This window comes from Euphorbia lathyris, chromosome 2 (assembly GCF_963576675.1).
Source record: "Euphorbia lathyris chromosome 2, ddEupLath1.1, whole genome shotgun sequence".
Classification (NCBI taxonomy): Eukaryota; Viridiplantae; Streptophyta; class Magnoliopsida; order Malpighiales; family Euphorbiaceae; genus Euphorbia; species Euphorbia lathyris.
The window spans coordinates 70,486,900-70,505,216 of NC_088911.1; the positions used below are offsets into that span (position 1 = coordinate 70,486,900).

The 18,317-nt window shown below is 36.3% G+C and overlaps 1 protein-coding gene and 1 non-coding gene across 8 annotated transcripts; both read left to right on the top strand.

Moving 5' to 3' along the window:
* Positions 1–7,789: 7,789 nt before the first annotated feature.
* On the top strand, positions 7,790–7,896 carry LOC136221279 (small nucleolar RNA R71). The gene has a single exon (XR_010685053.1). It is a non-coding gene; the product is annotated as a small nucleolar RNA R71 (small nucleolar RNA).
* A 1,384-nt stretch (positions 7,897–9,280) lies between these two features.
* On the top strand, positions 9,281–12,519 carry LOC136218563 (auxin-responsive protein IAA8-like). Of its 7 annotated transcripts, none has more exons than XR_010683840.1 (7): positions 9,281–9,657; positions 9,793–9,831; positions 10,499–10,841; positions 10,992–11,212; positions 11,334–11,560; positions 11,645–11,764; positions 12,182–12,519. XR_010683840.1 is itself a non-coding variant. In XM_066005519.1 (7 exons), exons 3-6 carry the CDS (start codon positions 10,536–10,538, stop codon positions 11,781–11,783), a joined length of 852 nt encoding a protein of 283 aa, XP_065861591.1. In that variant the 5' UTR covers positions 9,281–9,657; positions 9,793–9,831; positions 10,499–10,535; the 3' UTR covers positions 11,784–11,807; positions 12,182–12,519. The 7 variants fall into 7 exon arrangements, 5 of the variants coding, with proteins under 5 accessions (XP_065861591.1, XP_065861592.1, XP_065861593.1 ...); XR_010683839.1 differs by having other exon boundaries at positions 11,686–12,109; XM_066005519.1 differs by having other exon boundaries at positions 11,686–11,807.
* The last annotated feature ends 5,798 nt before the right edge of the window (positions 12,520–18,317 follow it).

Genomic DNA, 18,317 nt, shown 5'->3' on the forward strand with positions numbered 1-18,317 from the left:
TTGTGTCATTATCAAAATCCCTAGGCTTGTCATGGAAATCACTAGTAGGAAAACCAAACATATTTCCCATGGCTTCATAATCTATGGTGTAAATCACACCATTATTTCTAAAAGAGATGGGAGTCCTCTTTTTATCAAGTTGCAAAGTAACCAAGAACTCTACAATATATTTCGTAATGCGAGGAAATCACATAGAAACAAATGTTTGCCAACCCAAAGCCTCAATGAAAGCATTAATCCAAGTAGAGAAATTTAACTCTCTTACCGAATCAAAGTCAAGGAAGTGCATGTCCACGAACTCCCTTTTGGAATTGGAAAAATGAGTGAAACGACTCGCCTCTTCCTCAGAAGCTATGTCAAAATAAGCCCCGCAACGCACCCGAAGGCGATTTGCTTCCATAACTTGTGGCTTGTGACCAACACGCTTTGTTCTAGGCATGATTGTGGTGTTTAGGGTTTGAAAAATAGAGAAGAAGAGATGAAGAGAGAAAAACCAAAGGTTAAAGATGAGTTGGGAATTGTAAGGTTTAATTGAATGAAAGAGAAGGTAGATGAAGAGGTAAGTGATTGTGAATAGTGATGAATAAATTGGGAAGAGTAAAAGTAATGTATTGGGAAGAGTTTAGAGTAAGGGATTGGGTATAATTTGAGGTGATGTGATGTTTGTGTAAGGAATGGGTATTTATAGGGGTGAATAGAGTGAGTTATAGGTAGATTAGGAATAGGAATAGGCTTAATTTAGTGCAAAAATTCGGAATTCCCACGCCTAAAGTACTCGTGTCGCGACTGAGAATCCGAATTCTCGGTCGCGACACGGAAATTTCAGAGAAGAATTTGCTCTGAAATTGGCCTGTTTTCGCCGGACTTACCGAGAATATATAATTCTCGACCGAGAATTGGCCCCTGGTGGCTTTTATTCGCGCATTTTGACTCTGTTCGTGCAATTTTCTGAGTAAGGACGTCCTGAACCTAATTAAAACTGTACCTGTACTTAAAAACATAAATGATAAAGCATTAAATACAAGGAAAACCAAAGGTTTGTCCTTATTAATTGGGGAATAATGAATAATTATGAAACATTAATGCTTTAATTTAGAGGTAATGAATCATTAAATGACATTGATAGATATAAGTTAAATGAATCTTCTTAAATGAAATAAATATATGTTCATGTATGCATTAACTCATTTTAAAACCGTAAACTGTTAAACAAAATCAAATTAATGTTAAGTATGATTCAGATACATAATTCGATTAAATTATGGACATATATGTTAATTATTTAAAGATCATATAAGTTCATTAAATCATTATCATGTTCATATTATAAGAATGATTAGAATTGATTATCATGAAATGGATTTAATACAGATTGTTTCATTATTGTATAGAATATGGAACAAATATATAAACCAAAATCAAACTAAGAAATTAACTGAAATGAATAGAAATTTTATTCAATAACATATATGTACAAGTTAAACAAAAACATATATACAAAGAAAAACTTAAAAACGAAACAAACACAAACAAAAACGATCAAATCCTAAATAATTGAAACTAAATAATCATCCCGCGGAAGTGGGATTCTTCTTGCCCTATAGCGTTCAATCTTCATATGCATGAAGATCTGTCTTTCTTCCGCAGAAAGAAACCTTGGGCCAACCCGAAAGATACGTTTCACGAGACCCTCTTTTTCCAAAAATTCATAATCCATCATTGGAAACGGTTCTGCATCAGTCCAAGGAACATATGCTGCTCCTTTGGCTCCCAATATTATGCCACATATTATATTCCCATATCCAATCCTCTTTTCTTTGGAACGAGAAGCGGCAATCAAACCTTCCATCAATATTTTGGAAGAGTTTACTGTGTTGCTTTGAAATATGTCGCCTAAAACATACAAGTCAGTGTCTTGGACCATACTGCTGTTAGTTCTTCCAAATAAACTATGACACAGAAACTTGTGCAAATAAATCATCGAATTGGAGTGGATGCATTTGTTGTAGGCCAAACTCGGATTGAAATGCCAGAATTCTGTCAACATCCGCCAGATGTCTCTGGAAGTCATATCCCTGCCAGGATGGTGGTATGAAGTATCCCGTGGTGGGAAACCAAACCAGGCATATAATTCAGGGTAACCGAAGGTGAAAGTTTCGCCATCTTTGCGAAAACTCAGACGAACCCGATGCTTATTCACGAAGCGTACTGTACATAGAAATTCAAGGATCCAATCGCCGATGATTGGAAACTTCATGTGGGCAAATTTGGTCCAGCCCAAATTTTCTAAATAGCGATTCATATCATCGCTAATTCCGAGTTCATCATTCAAGAACTCATCCATGTATAGCATTCCGACAAATATAGCATAACGAAATTGGTAATAACGTCTGCCTTCATCATGGTTATAAATTGGGAATGGGGCACCATAGCGTTCTGATAAATCAGTACGCTTACGGCGTGCAGTAACAATCTTCTTGGAAGATTTGAGTTTGGTAGTCATGGTGTTTGGAGGAACAAAAATGTTTCTGTAACTTTGTTTGAAAATGGTGTTTAGAATATCAGATTTTTGTCTGACAGAGATGAATAGAAAGGTAAGTAACAGAACTCTGAACCTCTTGATTTATTTATAGGAATCATAGGACGAAAGAAGGTGTTGTTTTGATGCTAAAAGGCATAAAATCAGACCTTTTGGAGTTGAAGAAACTCAATTTTTCGAGTTTGAATGGCTGTGTCTGCAGGAGGAAGAAGAAACAGGTCTGATGGTGCAGAAAACACCCGTGTCGCGACCGAGAATTCTGATTCTCGGTCGCGACACGCTGATTTCGTCGCGGAAATCAAGCGTCGAAACCCCATTTTTCTGATTCTCGGCCGAGAATATAAATTCTCGGTAAGATCAGAAAAATCCCTTACCTTCTTCACAAATTTGAAAATGTAAATTCTCAACTGAGAATCCCAAATTCTCGGCTGAGAATCACTGAATTTCTTCTAATTCGAACTATTAACCTAAAATCTGATTAAAAACATGACTCAAATATATTTTCATGTATCTAAAACTTAATATAAATTCATCTAATAACTAAAAATCATAAAAATAAAATGTGTAAAAAAAATAAAAATAAAAACTAAAATAAAACTAATAATTTAAACTAATAAAAATTCAAACAAAATCAAAATGAAGAAAAAGTACACGAAAATTAACGAATTAATCTTCAGGAAATTGTGTTATGAACTCAATTTCCTTAATTGGAGCATTTTCGTAATAAATTTTGCATCTATTACCGTTAACCTTAAAGCGAACTCCGTTAGGTCCTTCAAGTTCTAAAGATCCATAATCGAATGTTTTAACGACTAAATATGGTCCTGTCCATCTACACTTAAGTTTATCTGGAAACAATCGGAGCGGTGAATTAAATAATATCACCTTATCTCCAACACTAAAGCTCTTGACTTTAATCTTGGTGTCATGCCATTTCTTCACTTTTTCTTTATATATTTTTACATTTTCGTAAGATAAATGGCGTAATTCATCCAACTCATTTAAGTTGAGCAAACGTTTCTTACCTGCTTGTTGCCAATCATAGTTAAGTGTTTTAATAGCCCAATAAGCTTTATGCTCTAATTCGACTGGTAAATGACATGCTTTCCCATACACTAATCGGTATGGTGTCATTCCTATTGGTGTTTTAAATGCAGTACGGTATGCCTATAATGCATTGTTAAGTTTACAAGACCAGTCTCTTCTTGAAGACGAAATTGTTTTCTCTAGAATCCATTTGAGTTCTCTATTTGATATCTCCGCCTGACCATTCGATTGAGGATGGTATGGCGTAGATACGCGGCGGTGTACTCCATATTTTCTCATAAGTGTTTTAAAACTTCGGTTTATGAAATGGGTACCTCCATCACTTATCATGATTCTAGGACATCCAAATCTACAAAATATATCTTCAAGAAACCTAACAATAACCTTAGAATCATTTGTAGGGGTTGCAATTGCTTCAACCCACTTTGAAATATAATCTACGGCTACTAAAATATAAGTTTTACCAAAAGAAGGGGGAAAAGGACCCATGAAATCGATCCCCACACGTTGAAGACTTCAACTTCTAACATATTTGTGAGAGGCATATCATCTTTCCTTCCTAAATTCCCGGTTCTTTGACATTTGTCACAACGAATAATAAATGAACGAACATCCCTAAACAATGTAGGCCAAAAGAATCCACATTCTAATATCCTAGCCACTGTTTTACTAACGCCGTTATGCCATCCATAAGAGCTAGAATGACATTCTGACATTATAGACCTGTATTCATTTTCACTAACGCATCTCCTAATCATACCATCACCACAAGTTTTGAATAAGAAAGGATCTTCCCAAAAATATTATTTAACGTCAGAAAAGAATTTTTTCTTTTGTTGGAAATTCAACCTTTCTGGAACAATGTTGGCTGCGAGATAATTTGCTATATCCGCATACCATTGTGACATGACACTTTTTATTTGATAGAGATATTCATCAGGGAAATCATCTCGTATACCGATAGTTTCACCTATAGGACCGTTTTCATCTTCGAGTCTTGATAGATGATCGGCGACAAGGTTTTCTACTCCCTTTTTGTCTTTAATTTCTATATCAAATTCCTGTAATAACAAAACCCATCTAATCAGACGCGGTTTTCCATTTTTTTAGCAAATAGATACCTTAAAGCTGCGTGATCGGTATAAATAATAACTTTAGATCCTAGCAGGTATGACCTAAATTTATCACATGCAAAAACTACCGCTAACATTTGTTTTTCTGTTGCGGTATAATTTAATTGTGCACTGGACAGTGTGTGACTGGCATAATAAATAACGTGAAGTTTCTTGTCTTTCTTTTGACCTAAAACACATCCGACGGCTAAGTCACTTGCATCACACATGATTTCAAAAGGTAAATCCCAATCGGGTTTAGCAATTATGGGTGCACTGACTAAAGTTGTTTTCAATGTTTCGAAAGCTTTAACACAATCTTCATTGAAATCAAAGGTTGAGTCTTTCATGAGTAAATTAGTAAGTGGTTTGGAAATTACAGAAAAGTTTTTAATAAATCGTCTGTAAAAACCTGCATGTCCTAAAAATGACCTTACTCCCTTAACAGTAGTTGGAGGGGGTAATTTTTCTATTATTGAAGTTTTTGCTCTATCCACTTCTAATCCTTTTTCAGATATTTTATGACCTAAAACAATTCCTTCATCAACCATGAAATGACATTTTTCCCAGTTTAAAACTAAACTCTTTTCTTCACATCTAGACAAAACTTTATCCAAATTTCCTAAACATGCATCGAAAGAATCTCTGTAAACTGAAGAATCATCCATAAAAACTTCCATGATATCTTCAATGAAATCGTTAAAAATTGCAGTCATACAACGTTGAAATGTTGCTGGTGCATTACATAGACCAAAGGGCATTCTCCTATATGCAAAGGTTCCATAAGGACATGTGAAGGTTGTTTTATCCTGGTCATCCGAGTAAATATAAATTTGAAAGAATCCGGAGTAACCATCTAGAAAACAATAGAAAGCATGACCGACTATCCTTTCGATCATTTGATCAATGAAAGGTAGAGGAAAATGATATTTCCTGGTTGCTTTGTTAAGGTTCCTATAATCTATACAAACCCTCCAACCGGTGGTGGTTTACGTAGGTATTAATTCACCTTCGTCATTCCTTACAACAGTTATGCCTCCCTTTTTAGGTACACAATGGATTGGACTAACCCATTCACTATTACTTCTTTCATGTTCAGATTTAAGCGTCTTTGCCTATCTGCTTTAGGTGGCTTATCTTCTTCTAAGTGAATTCTGTGCATTACAATACTAGGATTAATTCCTTTTAAGTTTGAAATTTGCCATCCCATACTTCCTATCCTATTTCTAACAACTTCTTTCAATTTTTCTTCTTGAACATGTGTTAATTTGTTAGAGATAATTATAGGTAGAGAATCGCCTTCGCCTAAGAAAGCATACCTCAAATGGATTGGTAACTCTTTAAGTTCTAATTTAGGGTGAATTACGATTGAAGGCAGAACTGGTCCATCTTCTCGAATCAAAGGTTCTGGGTCCTTATCTTCTAATTCTTCACCCAATATAGGTTCTATTATTTCTTCTTTTTGAATAATGTCATTGACACATTCTTCAACTAAATCAAGTTTCATACAAGCGAATTCCTCCGTAGGATATTTCATTGCTTTGTTCATATCAAACTCAATCTTATCGTCTCATATCCTTAAAACTACTTTCCCTTCCGACACATCAACTAGAGCACGTCTCGTGTTCATAAACGGTCTACCAAATATCAGCGGACAATTTACGTCATATGCAAAATCTAATATAACAAAATCGGTAGGAAAAATAAATTTGTCAACTTTAACTAAAACATCCTCAATTATACCATATGGTCTTTTAGTGGTTTGATCCGCTAATTGCAAAACCATATTGGTACGTTTGATATCTTCTTCTAAACCTAATTTATTAAAAATAGACAATGGCATTAAGTTTATACTTGCTCCTAAATCACAAAGACAACTTGGGAATTCAATATCTCCCAATTTACACGGAATAGTAAAACATCCGGGATCTTTGAGTTTAGTAGGCAAATTACTCAACACTATCGAACTACAGTCTTCAGTTAGCGAAATGGATGAAATTCCTTCCCAACTAATTTTCTTTGAAATTAAATCTTTTAGGAACTTACCATAATTGGGAATTTGCATAATCACATCCATAAATGTCAAATTAATGTGCAAATTTTTAAGTTTGTCTAAAAACGTTAAAAGTTGTTTGTCATAGTCCTTATTTCGGACTTTGTGTGGAAAAGGTGGTTTGGGTACAAAAGTTTTTGTACTTGAGTCAATTGGTGAACTTTTTGTGTTTAATGTATCTTCTTTGAACTTTGGTAAATCAGTTCCTGGTAAAGTTGAATCTCCGGGCATTTCCGGACCTAAGTAATTTTTCCCTAAACGAAGTGTGATAGCCCTCACATGCTCTTTCGTATTTTCTTTCGTATGGCTGGGAAGACTTCCCTCTTTGCGGGATGGAATTGATTTAGCAATTTGGCCAATTTGAACCTCCAAATTATGGATGCTAGATGAATGGTTTTTAATAAGCTGATCGAATTTATTCTCGATCCGTTTAAAACCATCGTCGTGATTACTTATTTTTCCACTCATAGCATCTATAAATTTGTCGATTTTAGAAGATAAAGTGCTAATTGTATCTCTTGATTGATTTTGATAATTATTAGTACGATTTTGATTAGCATTTGCATTATTATTGTTATCTCTCCAGTTAAAGTTAGGATGATTCCTCCATCCAGGATTATAGGTGTTAGAATAAGGGTTATTAGTTTGGTTTTGCCCTTGGACAAAATTTACCTGTTCAATCTCGCTCATACCTTCATAATCCACATCCGTTTGGATTGGATTACCATTAGAATCGCACGGTGCCATAAACCTATCAATTTTGTGCGATAAGGCAGAAAATTGGGCTTGTAACATCGCAACTGGATAAAGATTCACTATACCTTTAACCGATGATGTGTTCGAGGATGATGGTTTCGCCACTGGTATATGTCCACGATCCGCGGGCCACATACTGCTGTTAATTGCCATTTCCTCCTAAAGTTCTCTTGCTTGGGCAGATGTCTTTTTCATAAATAACCCTCCCGACATAACATCTAATGAACCTCTAGTTGTAGGATTTAATCCATTATAAAATGTTTGCATTAAAGTGCATCGGGCAACTGGTGGTGTGGGCATAAACGTTGAAGTTCTTTAAAACGTTCCCAAGCCTCATAAAGAGTTTCGTTATCATGTTGAGAAAAAGATGTTAACTCTTTTATGACTCTTGCGGTTTTTGCTAAAGGAAAATATTTTGATAAAAACGCTTGGGCAAGTTGGTCCCAAGTTTCAAATGTTGCGATTGGCATTGAAGTTAACCATTCTTTGGCTCTATCCTTCAAAGTGAAAGGAAAGAGGCGAAGTTTGATTGCTTCGGCAGTCACATCATTTATTTTAAAAGTGTCACAAATTTCAAGGAAATTTGTCAAGTGGGTGTTAGGATTTTCGTTAGATAACCCGTAAAATGTTACATTATTTTGCAACATATTAAGCAATGCTGGCTTAATTTCAAATTGGTTTGCATTTATTTGGGGTCTTACTATACTATTGGTTACACGGGCCACTCCCGGCCTAGCGTAATCCATAAGTGTTGCCATAGTTTCTGGCTCGGTAACTCTTGTTTTTAATGGAGTTTTATTTTTCTTATCTTTCTTTTTCTTTTTAATCGTCTTTTCAATTTCTGGGTCTAGTGGTTTTGGTGGAATGCCTGAACTTCGAGAACTGCGCATGAACTTGAAATCTTGCACGAACCGAAACTACCTTCAAAATAGAATTTGAAAAATAAATATATTAGTAATTTGAAATAAAATAAAATATAAAAGTTTGAATAAGTATGTATAAACCTAGATTCGAAATAAAACATGAAAAATCTAAATTTTTTTTAAAAATTTTGGCGTTCCCCGGCAACGGTGCCAAAAACTTGTTGAGCGATTTCCGCAAGTGCACGGTTTTGCTTGTAGTAATAAAAAGATATCGATCCCACATGGAACGATTTTTAACGAAAAACTTATTTTAATTCAGTTTGATTTACTTTCAAGGTTTATAACATGGAAAATCGTTTAATTGGATTTGGTTTTGAAATTGAAAGAATAAGAATTAGATTAGAGTATGTAGAACGTTAGAAATCAATTCTGTTTTGAGTATAAATTTACAAGACAGAAACGTTCACTAGTGGAAAAATGGCCATTTGCATCAACGTATTTACATCGGTCTTTATAAAATACGATGCAAAAGGTGCATTTGCATCGGCCCTTTATTTGGGGCCGATGCAAAAGGTCCATTTGCATCGGCCCTTTATTTGGGACCGATGCAAATATCATGACATTTAGTATTTGCATCGGTCCCTTAACAGGGACCGATGCAAATAACTATATTATTTGCATCGGTCCTTTTAAAAGACGATGCAAATATCAGTTGAATTATATTTGCATCGACCCTTTAATAAGGACCGATGCAAATAATTATATTATTTGCATCGGTCCCTATTAAGGGGCCGATGCAAATATCAATTGAATTATTTGCATGAGTCATTTGTAATAGACCGATGCAAATAACGTTGATATAAATTCAAGAATCAATAAAAAAAAAAGGAGTGTAGATGTATGTAATTAATTGGGGTCAGTTTTATAAATGTAGAGAGTTAAGTATGGATTTGGATTTTAGGGTTAATTTATCATTTGTAGCGACCTCCCATCTCCATCTTCTTCTTCTTCTCGCAAGACCTAAACACAACTCAATTCCATGGCTGCATTTTTCCACCTCCGACTACTTCATTCTCTTCTCTGTTCTCCAATTCGAAACCTAGGAAGCTTCTATAATGGCGGTATCCTCCCTTGTCTTTGTTTGCGCTCTCTTCTTATTTCCCCTTCTCTTCTTTATTTAACCTACGATCTAGTCTTCCTTCAAAAAGGCTCAAGCAGGACTGTGTTCACCCGATCGGAATCAAACGGTTCCCTAGATGGTTATGATCTCATCTTCCACTGATACTGGTATTTCTCATGTCCTCAATGATTTTGATTCCTTTCGTTTGACTTGAGATTTGTGTGTATAAACTGTGACTCTTTTCTTTTCTCGAATTTTTTCTTCAATGGTTGCTTTACAATCTCTTGCATTGGCTTCTCCAGTCTCTCATTCTTCTTTGCTGCAGCCTCGCTCTTTCTCCGGTACCTTTTTCAATTTCAATTTGCATTTGGGTTGCTTCTTCAATTGTTCTTACCTTTGATTCTTAGAATTTAAAGTTGTGTTTTTTTCCCTATACTTTGTAATTAGGTCAGTTAATTAGTGTAATACTAATGCTTGTTGAGTAATGTTGGTGAGAAGATCTTTGAGTTCGGAATTTCAGTGATTGAAGCTTATGTTATGGTACATGTGAGGACCTGGAAAAATTTCTGCCTCTTGTGCAGTTATGAAATAGCATTAAAAAATACTAGCATTAGGCTAGGGAAGAATTTGGAATTTGGAATTTGAAGGGTCAGAGGCATATATGTGTGCTACTTTCATTACATGGAATTTGTTAAATTAATTTGATGTGTACTAAAATTAGTGGATGCTTTGAATTAATTTTGCAGAATATGGGAGACTTTTCTAGTTGTGTTGGTTATCTACACAGCTTGGTAATTTGTGATACAAGGGATGTTTGATTAGATTGGGGAATTTTCCTCATTGATTAATCACTTGTATTTAATACGTCTGAGTTAATTGCTTTGCAAGTCTAGCCAGCTTTTTATGGAATATCTATTTACTAATGTGCCTTTCATTTAAAGAATTGATATACTTTGTATTAGCTTCTTTTAACATTTTATATGTTTATACTGAAATGATTTTAAGCAGGTTACAAAGCATTCTAAGTGTTCCTCTTTTAAATTTGATGTCTCCACCGCTAGTTGGTGTTGTGGAGGGGGAGGATCAGAGCAATGTCACTCTACTGGCTTCTTCAATCTCTGCAGAAAGCGTCTGCCAGAACAGCTCTGAAATAAAAGAGCGTAACTATATGGGATTGTCTGATTCTTCTTCTGTGGACAGTTCAATAGTACCTTCTGTCTCTACACAAATTGATGAGAAGCATCTCTTCCCTTTGCATCCCTCAAATGATGGTCACTACTCTTCAGCGCAGAAAAATATCATCTCAGGAAACAAAAGAGGGTTTTCTGATGCTATGAATGGGTTCTCTGAGGTGAGAAGAATTCCTTTACTAAAGAGATGAGCTTTTCACCACAAGCATTTTATGAGCTATAATGAAGAATGCCCCATATTTGTGAAAGTATGAAGTATCTCATGTGTCAAATGATGTATCTATTTTTTGAACCACAAATCTTTAATGCAGGGTAAATTTCTTTCCAATTCAGAGGTTAATGTAATCCTATCACCCAGGCCCTCTCCAAATATGGGATTGAAACCTGGTTCTATGATTGAGAATTTTGGGGCTCAGGCAGCTAAAGCAAAAGATACAGCTGCTGCAAAGGTAGCGCAGGAAAGGCCTCTTGGTAAAAATGATGCAGGAATGAACCACATTGCTGCTAACAACAGTAGTGCTCCTACGACCAAGTAAGGCTGGAGAGGGGCCTTGCTCTAACTCAATTATGTACTAGTTAACTTCTTATGCGTTGAAACATTATTCTAGGCCTCTTAAATGTGAGAATGGCCTCTAATCTTTCTTCCTTTTCAGGGCACAGGTTGTGGGTTGGCCACCTATCAGGTCATTTAGGAAGAACTCCATTGCTACCTCATCAAAAAACGTTGAAGAAATGGATGGAAAAGCAGTACCTGGTGTTTTTTACATCAAGGTAAGTATGGATGGAGCTCCGTATTTAAGGAAAGTGGACTTGAGAAACTACCCTGCATATCAGGAACTGTCTGCTGCCCTCGACAAGATGTTCAGCTGCTTTACTATAGGTATGCTGAGTGAATTTTGCAAAAATTAGTAGTATTTTATATGTTGTGAACTGATATTCTACATTTTATGGTTATTTCTTCTAGTTGTCATGGATCGAGTTACTGCTATTCTGTTATGATGTTAGGTCAATATGGAACTAATGGTTCTCTAGAAAGAGAGATGATGAGTGAGACTAAGCTGAAGGATCTGCTTCATGGCTCTGAGTATGTTCTCTTACCTTGACATGTGAAATGAAATGCAGTTTGTGTAAGTATTCTGGTTTTTCTTCCTTCCTAAAATGAAATGCAGTTTCTTAGTGTACTTAGATATTCTATTCTATTGTAGGTTACCCTGTTCGCTGTTCTATTGTTAGGATATCTTAACATAGGGGTAATTGATTCCTAAATATTAGTAGAAACAATTGATATCCACATTAGATTACAATAGAAATTATTATTCTGGTTATGGATCGGAGCTAGCAGAGCCCTTATGGGGCGAAGCCTCTCGGCTGCCGGCTACATCCTTTAGCAGAGGTGGTGTCATCTCTTGACATGCTAACCCACTTTAAGGTGTTATTTAGCCTCTTAACTTATTCAAAATTTTGTCATTTGGTATCTAACATATTATTCGATCATATTTAGCTCATGAACTATCCAACTGCCTCTGCTTCTGCAAGATCAGATGCTTGCACTTCTTTGTCTCAAGTTCAGGACAGATTCAGAGGGTTTGCAGCAACAAGAGACTCTTGATTCCCTTTCTAAAGCCATTCGTTCTAGCAATTTCACATTATCTTTTCTACTCACTCCTTGACAAGGTCTACTTATTTCGTGGGGTTTCCAATGACTTGCTCTTCCAACTAATTACTATAGTATATCATTTCCTAATTTTGTTTGATTGTATGATTACATAGTATATAATTTACAAATTTTTCTCATGGTTATTAAAATTTGGGATTTGTTTCTTAGTAATATAATGTATTTCCGAGCTCCATTCAATCCAAATATTTTTTTAATTTGTTAAAGGATACTGAAATGCGGGATATTGAGGGTATCAAAATTAAATTATGAAAAAATAAATAAATTTATTTATGCAAATAAATTCATTATTTGCATCGGCCCTTAGATATGGCCGATGCAAATAAAGAATCATTTGCATCAGCCGTTGTAAGGGGCCGATGCAAATGATTGTAACATTTGTGTGAAAATATACATTATTTGCATCGGCCCCTTACAAAAGGCCGATGCAAAAGAGGTGATCATTTGCGTCGGCCTCTATAAGGGGCCGACGCAAATGATCACCTCATTTGCATCGGCCAATGACCGATGCAATTGCATTTGCATCGAGGGCTTTTACATCGCGCTGTGGCCGATGCAAAAGGCCCTAAACGGCCGATGCAAATGGCCATTTTTCCACTAGTGGTTTAATGCTTTAGAAAAAGGGAATAAACGTATTCATTTGCATTAAGCAAAGAAAACAACTTTAAACTTTGTAAACAATTATATAAATGTAATAACGTAAACTCTTTCAATTAAAAGGCTTTGAACGCAACAATCCTCCTAACTGGTTTAGATTGCTTCCTTAACCAAATTAATACTTTTATCCAAGATATCAATTTGCCTAAGTGTTTAACAAAGTTTCCTTGTAGAGATTTTGAATTCAACTACGTTTTAATGAAAACACCAGAACTCACTTCAGATCAATTACAGAAGTGCTACATAAAAATCTATTGAATTGAATAAACTTTATTAGATGAAGTATGAATTTGATACAAGTTTACAGAGAAAAAGAAGCATGAAAGCTTTTGTTGACTTTCAAGATAGAAAGTGTTGTCAATCCTTCCCTTGAATTTCGATTAGAGTTTGTCAGGCTCCTGGGTCGAATCCTCTACTAAATCTTCTCGCTGAATCTTCAGAATAGAGACTGGTCTATCTACTACCGAAATGTAAACTAATATGAACAAATCTTAATCTAAATCTAAATGCTATTGTGTTTGTAATTATTTGGTAAACAATGTGTGTACATCATATTGCTTTTTACAAAATCGAACTTCTAACTCTGAATTGCTTGACTCAGAATTTCTGCATTAATTTTGTACTTTCTCTTCAATATTATCTAATTCTGAATTCAACTCTCTATTTAAAGATGTTGAGGAGTCGTGTCTAAGGAACGTGTCTGCTGCGAAGAGGCGTTCTTATCCAATCGAACGGACGCGTTTCGTCGAAAACGAACATGTGCAATTTATGCTTCCTGAAAATCTGAACTTACCGAGAATGGGGGAACATATTTTCAGCCTTCGAAATGATAAGGGGAAGCGGTGGGCGACGCGTGTCGCGACCGAGAATGGAGGATTCTCGGTCGCGACACGGAGTATTTTTCTCTGATTCTGACTTCGTCCTCGTCCTCGTTTCGACGCGTTTGATTTTCGTCGTCTTTGACTCATTTTGTAGGGGTTTTCTTTTGTTTTTAACCTCTTTTCGTTCCTATTTGGATTTTACCAAATATTTAGGTACCTTGCATGAAAGAAACGTATTTGAACGTAAAAGTATTCGAAATAGATATAAACAGTACGATTTTATAGCAAAACTGATGTAAATACTAATGATATTTTAGGTATATTTTGGGCTTAACAAGTCAAGTCTTCCACAAGCGATCCTTGGACGTATCTCCCATTTATAAGGAGTGACAAATGCTCAATCCAATGTTAACTACCCTGCAATTACTTCCTGTGATACCCAAATTCTGCCAAACACACCCTAGAGTCATCCCTGTTATGGATCGTGTTAGAACAAGATCAAAGCATCACATTCCATAATCCAGAATCACTAATTAACATTCCTTTGAGTTTGAGGATTACTTATACCTATTAATACCAATGATATGAACAAGTGACAAGGATAAATCTACCCATCCTATTATCTCAAGTCGGGCCCCCAATCCTAATGAACCCTTTCATTGGATCCATGTAACTGTCCAGATATCTGCATATCTGAAGCTTGTGAGATCAGCTCTTTGTCTCGACAGAAAACATTGTTACATGCAAGTCTTAACAGTGTTATGTCAATCCCTATTCAAAACATATCACTTGACTTGGGGTGGTTTTAAGTTTATTCGTTTATTATAATGTTTTGTCTCACTTCATGCTTGTATGAACACTTTATAATCACTTTAAATAAACTTAGGGATTTCCTTGTAATTAGACTTATTTAGTTCTTTAAAAGTAGTTGCCTTTATACAGTTATGAAACCATATCTTATTAAAACAAATGACATAAAGAATAATTCACTTACAGCAGGTTTATATCCTGGAACAATTGTCTATAGGACACTAAACCCCAACATACTCCCACTTGGACTAAAGCCAATTGTTTCTACAACTTATCCCAGTAGAACTCAAATGACGATCATGTACTTTCTGGGTTAAGGGCTTTGTCAACGGATCTGCTACGTTGTCCTCTGTAGGTACTCTTTCTATTCTCACATCTCCTCTTGCAGCAATCTCTCTTACAAGGTGGTATCGCTTAAGGTAATATTTGGATGCGTTATGAGATCGTGGTTCCTTTGCTTGTGCAATGGCTCCATTGTTATCACAGTACCAAGTAATAGGATTCACAATGTCAGGCACCACACCAAGTTCGGTAATGAACTTCTTAATCCAAACTGCTTCCTTTGCTGCCTCCGCAGCAGCGATGTACTCAGACTCGGTCATAGAGAAAGCCGCTCTTCCCTGCTTGGAACTCTTCCAACTGATCGTGCCCCTATTAAAGATAAACAGGTATCCTGATTGGGATCTAAAATCGTTCTCATCCGTGAGATGACTGGCATCTAAAAATCCTTCTATTTTCAGTTCCCCTTCTCCGTACACTAGGAACATGTCTTTAGTCCTTCTCAAGTACTTAAGAATGTTCTTGACAACATTCCAATGCTCATCACCCGGATTTCCTTGATAGCGACTCGTTATACTTAATGCGAACGCTACGTCAGGTCTAGTGCAAAGCATAACATACATAATCGAACCAATCGCGCTGGCGTACGGAATTATAGCCATGCGTTTCTTATCACCTTCCGTTTTAGGACACTGATGATTGTTTAACTTTACCCCATGTACCATGGGTAAGTTACCTCTTTTCGATTCAAGCATGCTAAACCGCTTTAGCACCTTTTCAATGTATGTAGCCTGTGAAAGACCAAACAGTCTTCTTGATCTATCTCTATAGATCTTTATCCCTAGTATATAAGCTGCTTTACCTAGGTCTTTCATGGAGAAGTTACCTGATAACCATACTTTCACCGACTGTAGCAGAGCTATGTCATTTCCCATCAGTAATATATCGTCCACATATAATATAAGAAATGCTACTGAGCTCCCACTAACTTTCTTGTTAATACAAGCTTCTTCGCAATTTTGTTCGAAACCAAACTGTTTTATGGTTTCGTCAAAATGCTTGTTCCAGCTTCTTGATGCTTGCTTGAGTCCATAAATGGATCTCTGAAGTTTGCAAGCCTTGGTTGCATCCTTCGATATGAAACCTTCAGGTTGCATCATATATACATCCTCAAGCAGGTATCCATTTAGGAAAGCTGTTTTCACATCCATTTGCCAAATCTCGTAATCGTAGTGAGCGGCAATAGCGAGCATTATTCTGATTGATTTGTACATGGCTACTGGAGAGAAAGTTTCGTCATAATCAACTCCTTGTTTTTTACGGTATCCTTTCACTACTAACCTAGCTTTGTAGGTGCTAACCTTTCCATCCATGTCGATCTTCTTCTTGAAGATCCACCTGCACCCAATGGGTTTTATCCCTTCAGGTGGATCGACCAAAGTCCACACTTGGTTAGTATACATGGAATCCATTTCAGAATCCATAGCCTCAAGCCATTCTTTAGAATCTGGACTGGTGAGAGCCTCTTCGTAGTTCTCGGGTTCGTCGTCTAATATGGGAACCTCTTTATCATCTCCCACTAGAAAACCATATCTAACTGGGAGTTCACGAACTCTTTGTGATCTACGAGTAGGTGGTGGCACTTGAGTCTCATCTAATGGGACTACTTCGGGTTCCTCTATCGCTGTTGTTTCAGCTGGTGTTTCTTCTTCTTGAACTTCATCAAGTTCAATCATGCTTCCCGTTTGTGTTTCTTCAAGAAACTCTTTCTCTAAGAACACTGCATGCTTGGATACTATTGCTTTCTGATCATCTAGATGATAGAAGTAATACCCCAGAGTTTCCTTAGGGTATCCTATGAAGAAACATTTATCAGATTTAGCATCCAGTTTATCTGATGCTATACGTTTGACAAATGCTGAACAACCCCAGATTCTCATGAATGAGAAAATAGGTTTCCTACCAATGAACAATTCATATGGTGTGGAACTGGCGAACTTAGTTGGTACTCGATTTAGGGTAAAGAGGGCAGTTTCTAAGGCATCGCCCTAGAACGTCTTTGGAAGTAATGTTGTACTCATCATGGATCGTACCATATCTAGTAAGGTACGGTTTCTCCTTTCGGATACGCCATTGTGTTGTGGTGTATAAGGAGGCGTCCATTGTGAGCATATCCCACATTCTGTTAGATAATTCAGAAAATCATCTGAAAGATATTCACCACCTCGATCAGATCGAAGTATCTTAATTTTCTTTCCTATTTGATTTTCTACTTCATTCTTGAAGCATTTAAATTTCTCAAAAGCTTCTGACTTGTGCTTCATCAAATAAACATAACCATATCTAGAATGGTCATCTATGAAGGATCTGAATCCTCCTTTTGCTTGGACTGACATGGGACCACATACATCCGAATGTATTAATCCTAGAGTGTCTGATACACGCTTACCTTTATTGCTAAAGGGTGTATTGTTCATTTTTCCTTTTAAACACGCTTCGCATGTTTCCATTGATTCACAATCAATTGAATCTATAAGCCCATCTTGATGTAGCTTGAGCATGCGTCTTATGTTTATATGGCCTAAACGACAATGCCACAAGTAAGTTGAATTATCTATCTTATGTCTTTTGGTATCAATTGCGAATACAGAAATTTTATCATCTAACACATAAATCCCATTTAATGATATTCCTGAAAAATAGAAAGTCCCATTTATATAAAACTCACAAACTTTGTTCTTAATTAAAATATGAAAATCATTGTCAACAAGACAACTAATAGAAATAATGTTTCTGGACATTTCTGGAACATACAAACAGTTCCTTAATTCTATTACAAGCCTAGATGGCAAACTTAAAACATAATCTCCAATTGCGAGCGTTGCAACTCTTGCTCCATTCCCTACTCCCAAGTTTATGCTTTATTTCTTCAACTCCTTAGTCCGTTTTAGTTCCTGTATATTTGCACAAATATGAGATCCACATCCGGTATCCAATACCCAAGATTCAGACTGTGAAATTGTATTTATTTCAATATAGAACATACCAGATGTAGAAGCACCATCTTTTCCCTTCTTGAGGGAGGCTAGGTACTCATTGTAGTTCTTTCTCCAATGCCCGTCTTTACCACAGAAGTGGCACTCTCCTTTGGGATTCTTCACTTGCTTCCCTTTTGCTTTAGTGGGCATGGACCTCTTGCCCTTCTTGGGATGTTTAGGATTGGGAGTATTCCCTTTCCTCTTCTTTGATCCCTCAATGACAAGAGCCGATATTGCCTTGTCTTTCTTCATATTGGGCTCAACTTTCTTGAGCATGTTTGCAAGCTCTTCGAGAGAGGTTTGCAAGTCATTCATCTGGTAGTTCATGATGAACTGTGAATAACTCTCTGGGAGGGA

Excerpts from the sequence above, each read along its gene's own strand:
- LOC136218563 (XM_066005517.1), top strand. The coding sequence starts at position 10,536 with ATGTCTCCACCGCTAGTTGGTGTTGTGGAGGGGGAGGATCAGAGCAAT. Across the intron at positions 10,842-10,991 it reads CTATGAATGGGTTCTCTGAG|GGTAAATTTCTTTCCAATTC; the intron begins GTGAGAAGAATT and ends TCTTTAATGCAG. Across the intron at positions 11,213-11,333 it reads AGTAGTGCTCCTACGACCAA|GGCACAGGTTGTGGGTTGGC; the intron begins GTAAGGCTGGAG and ends CTTCCTTTTCAG.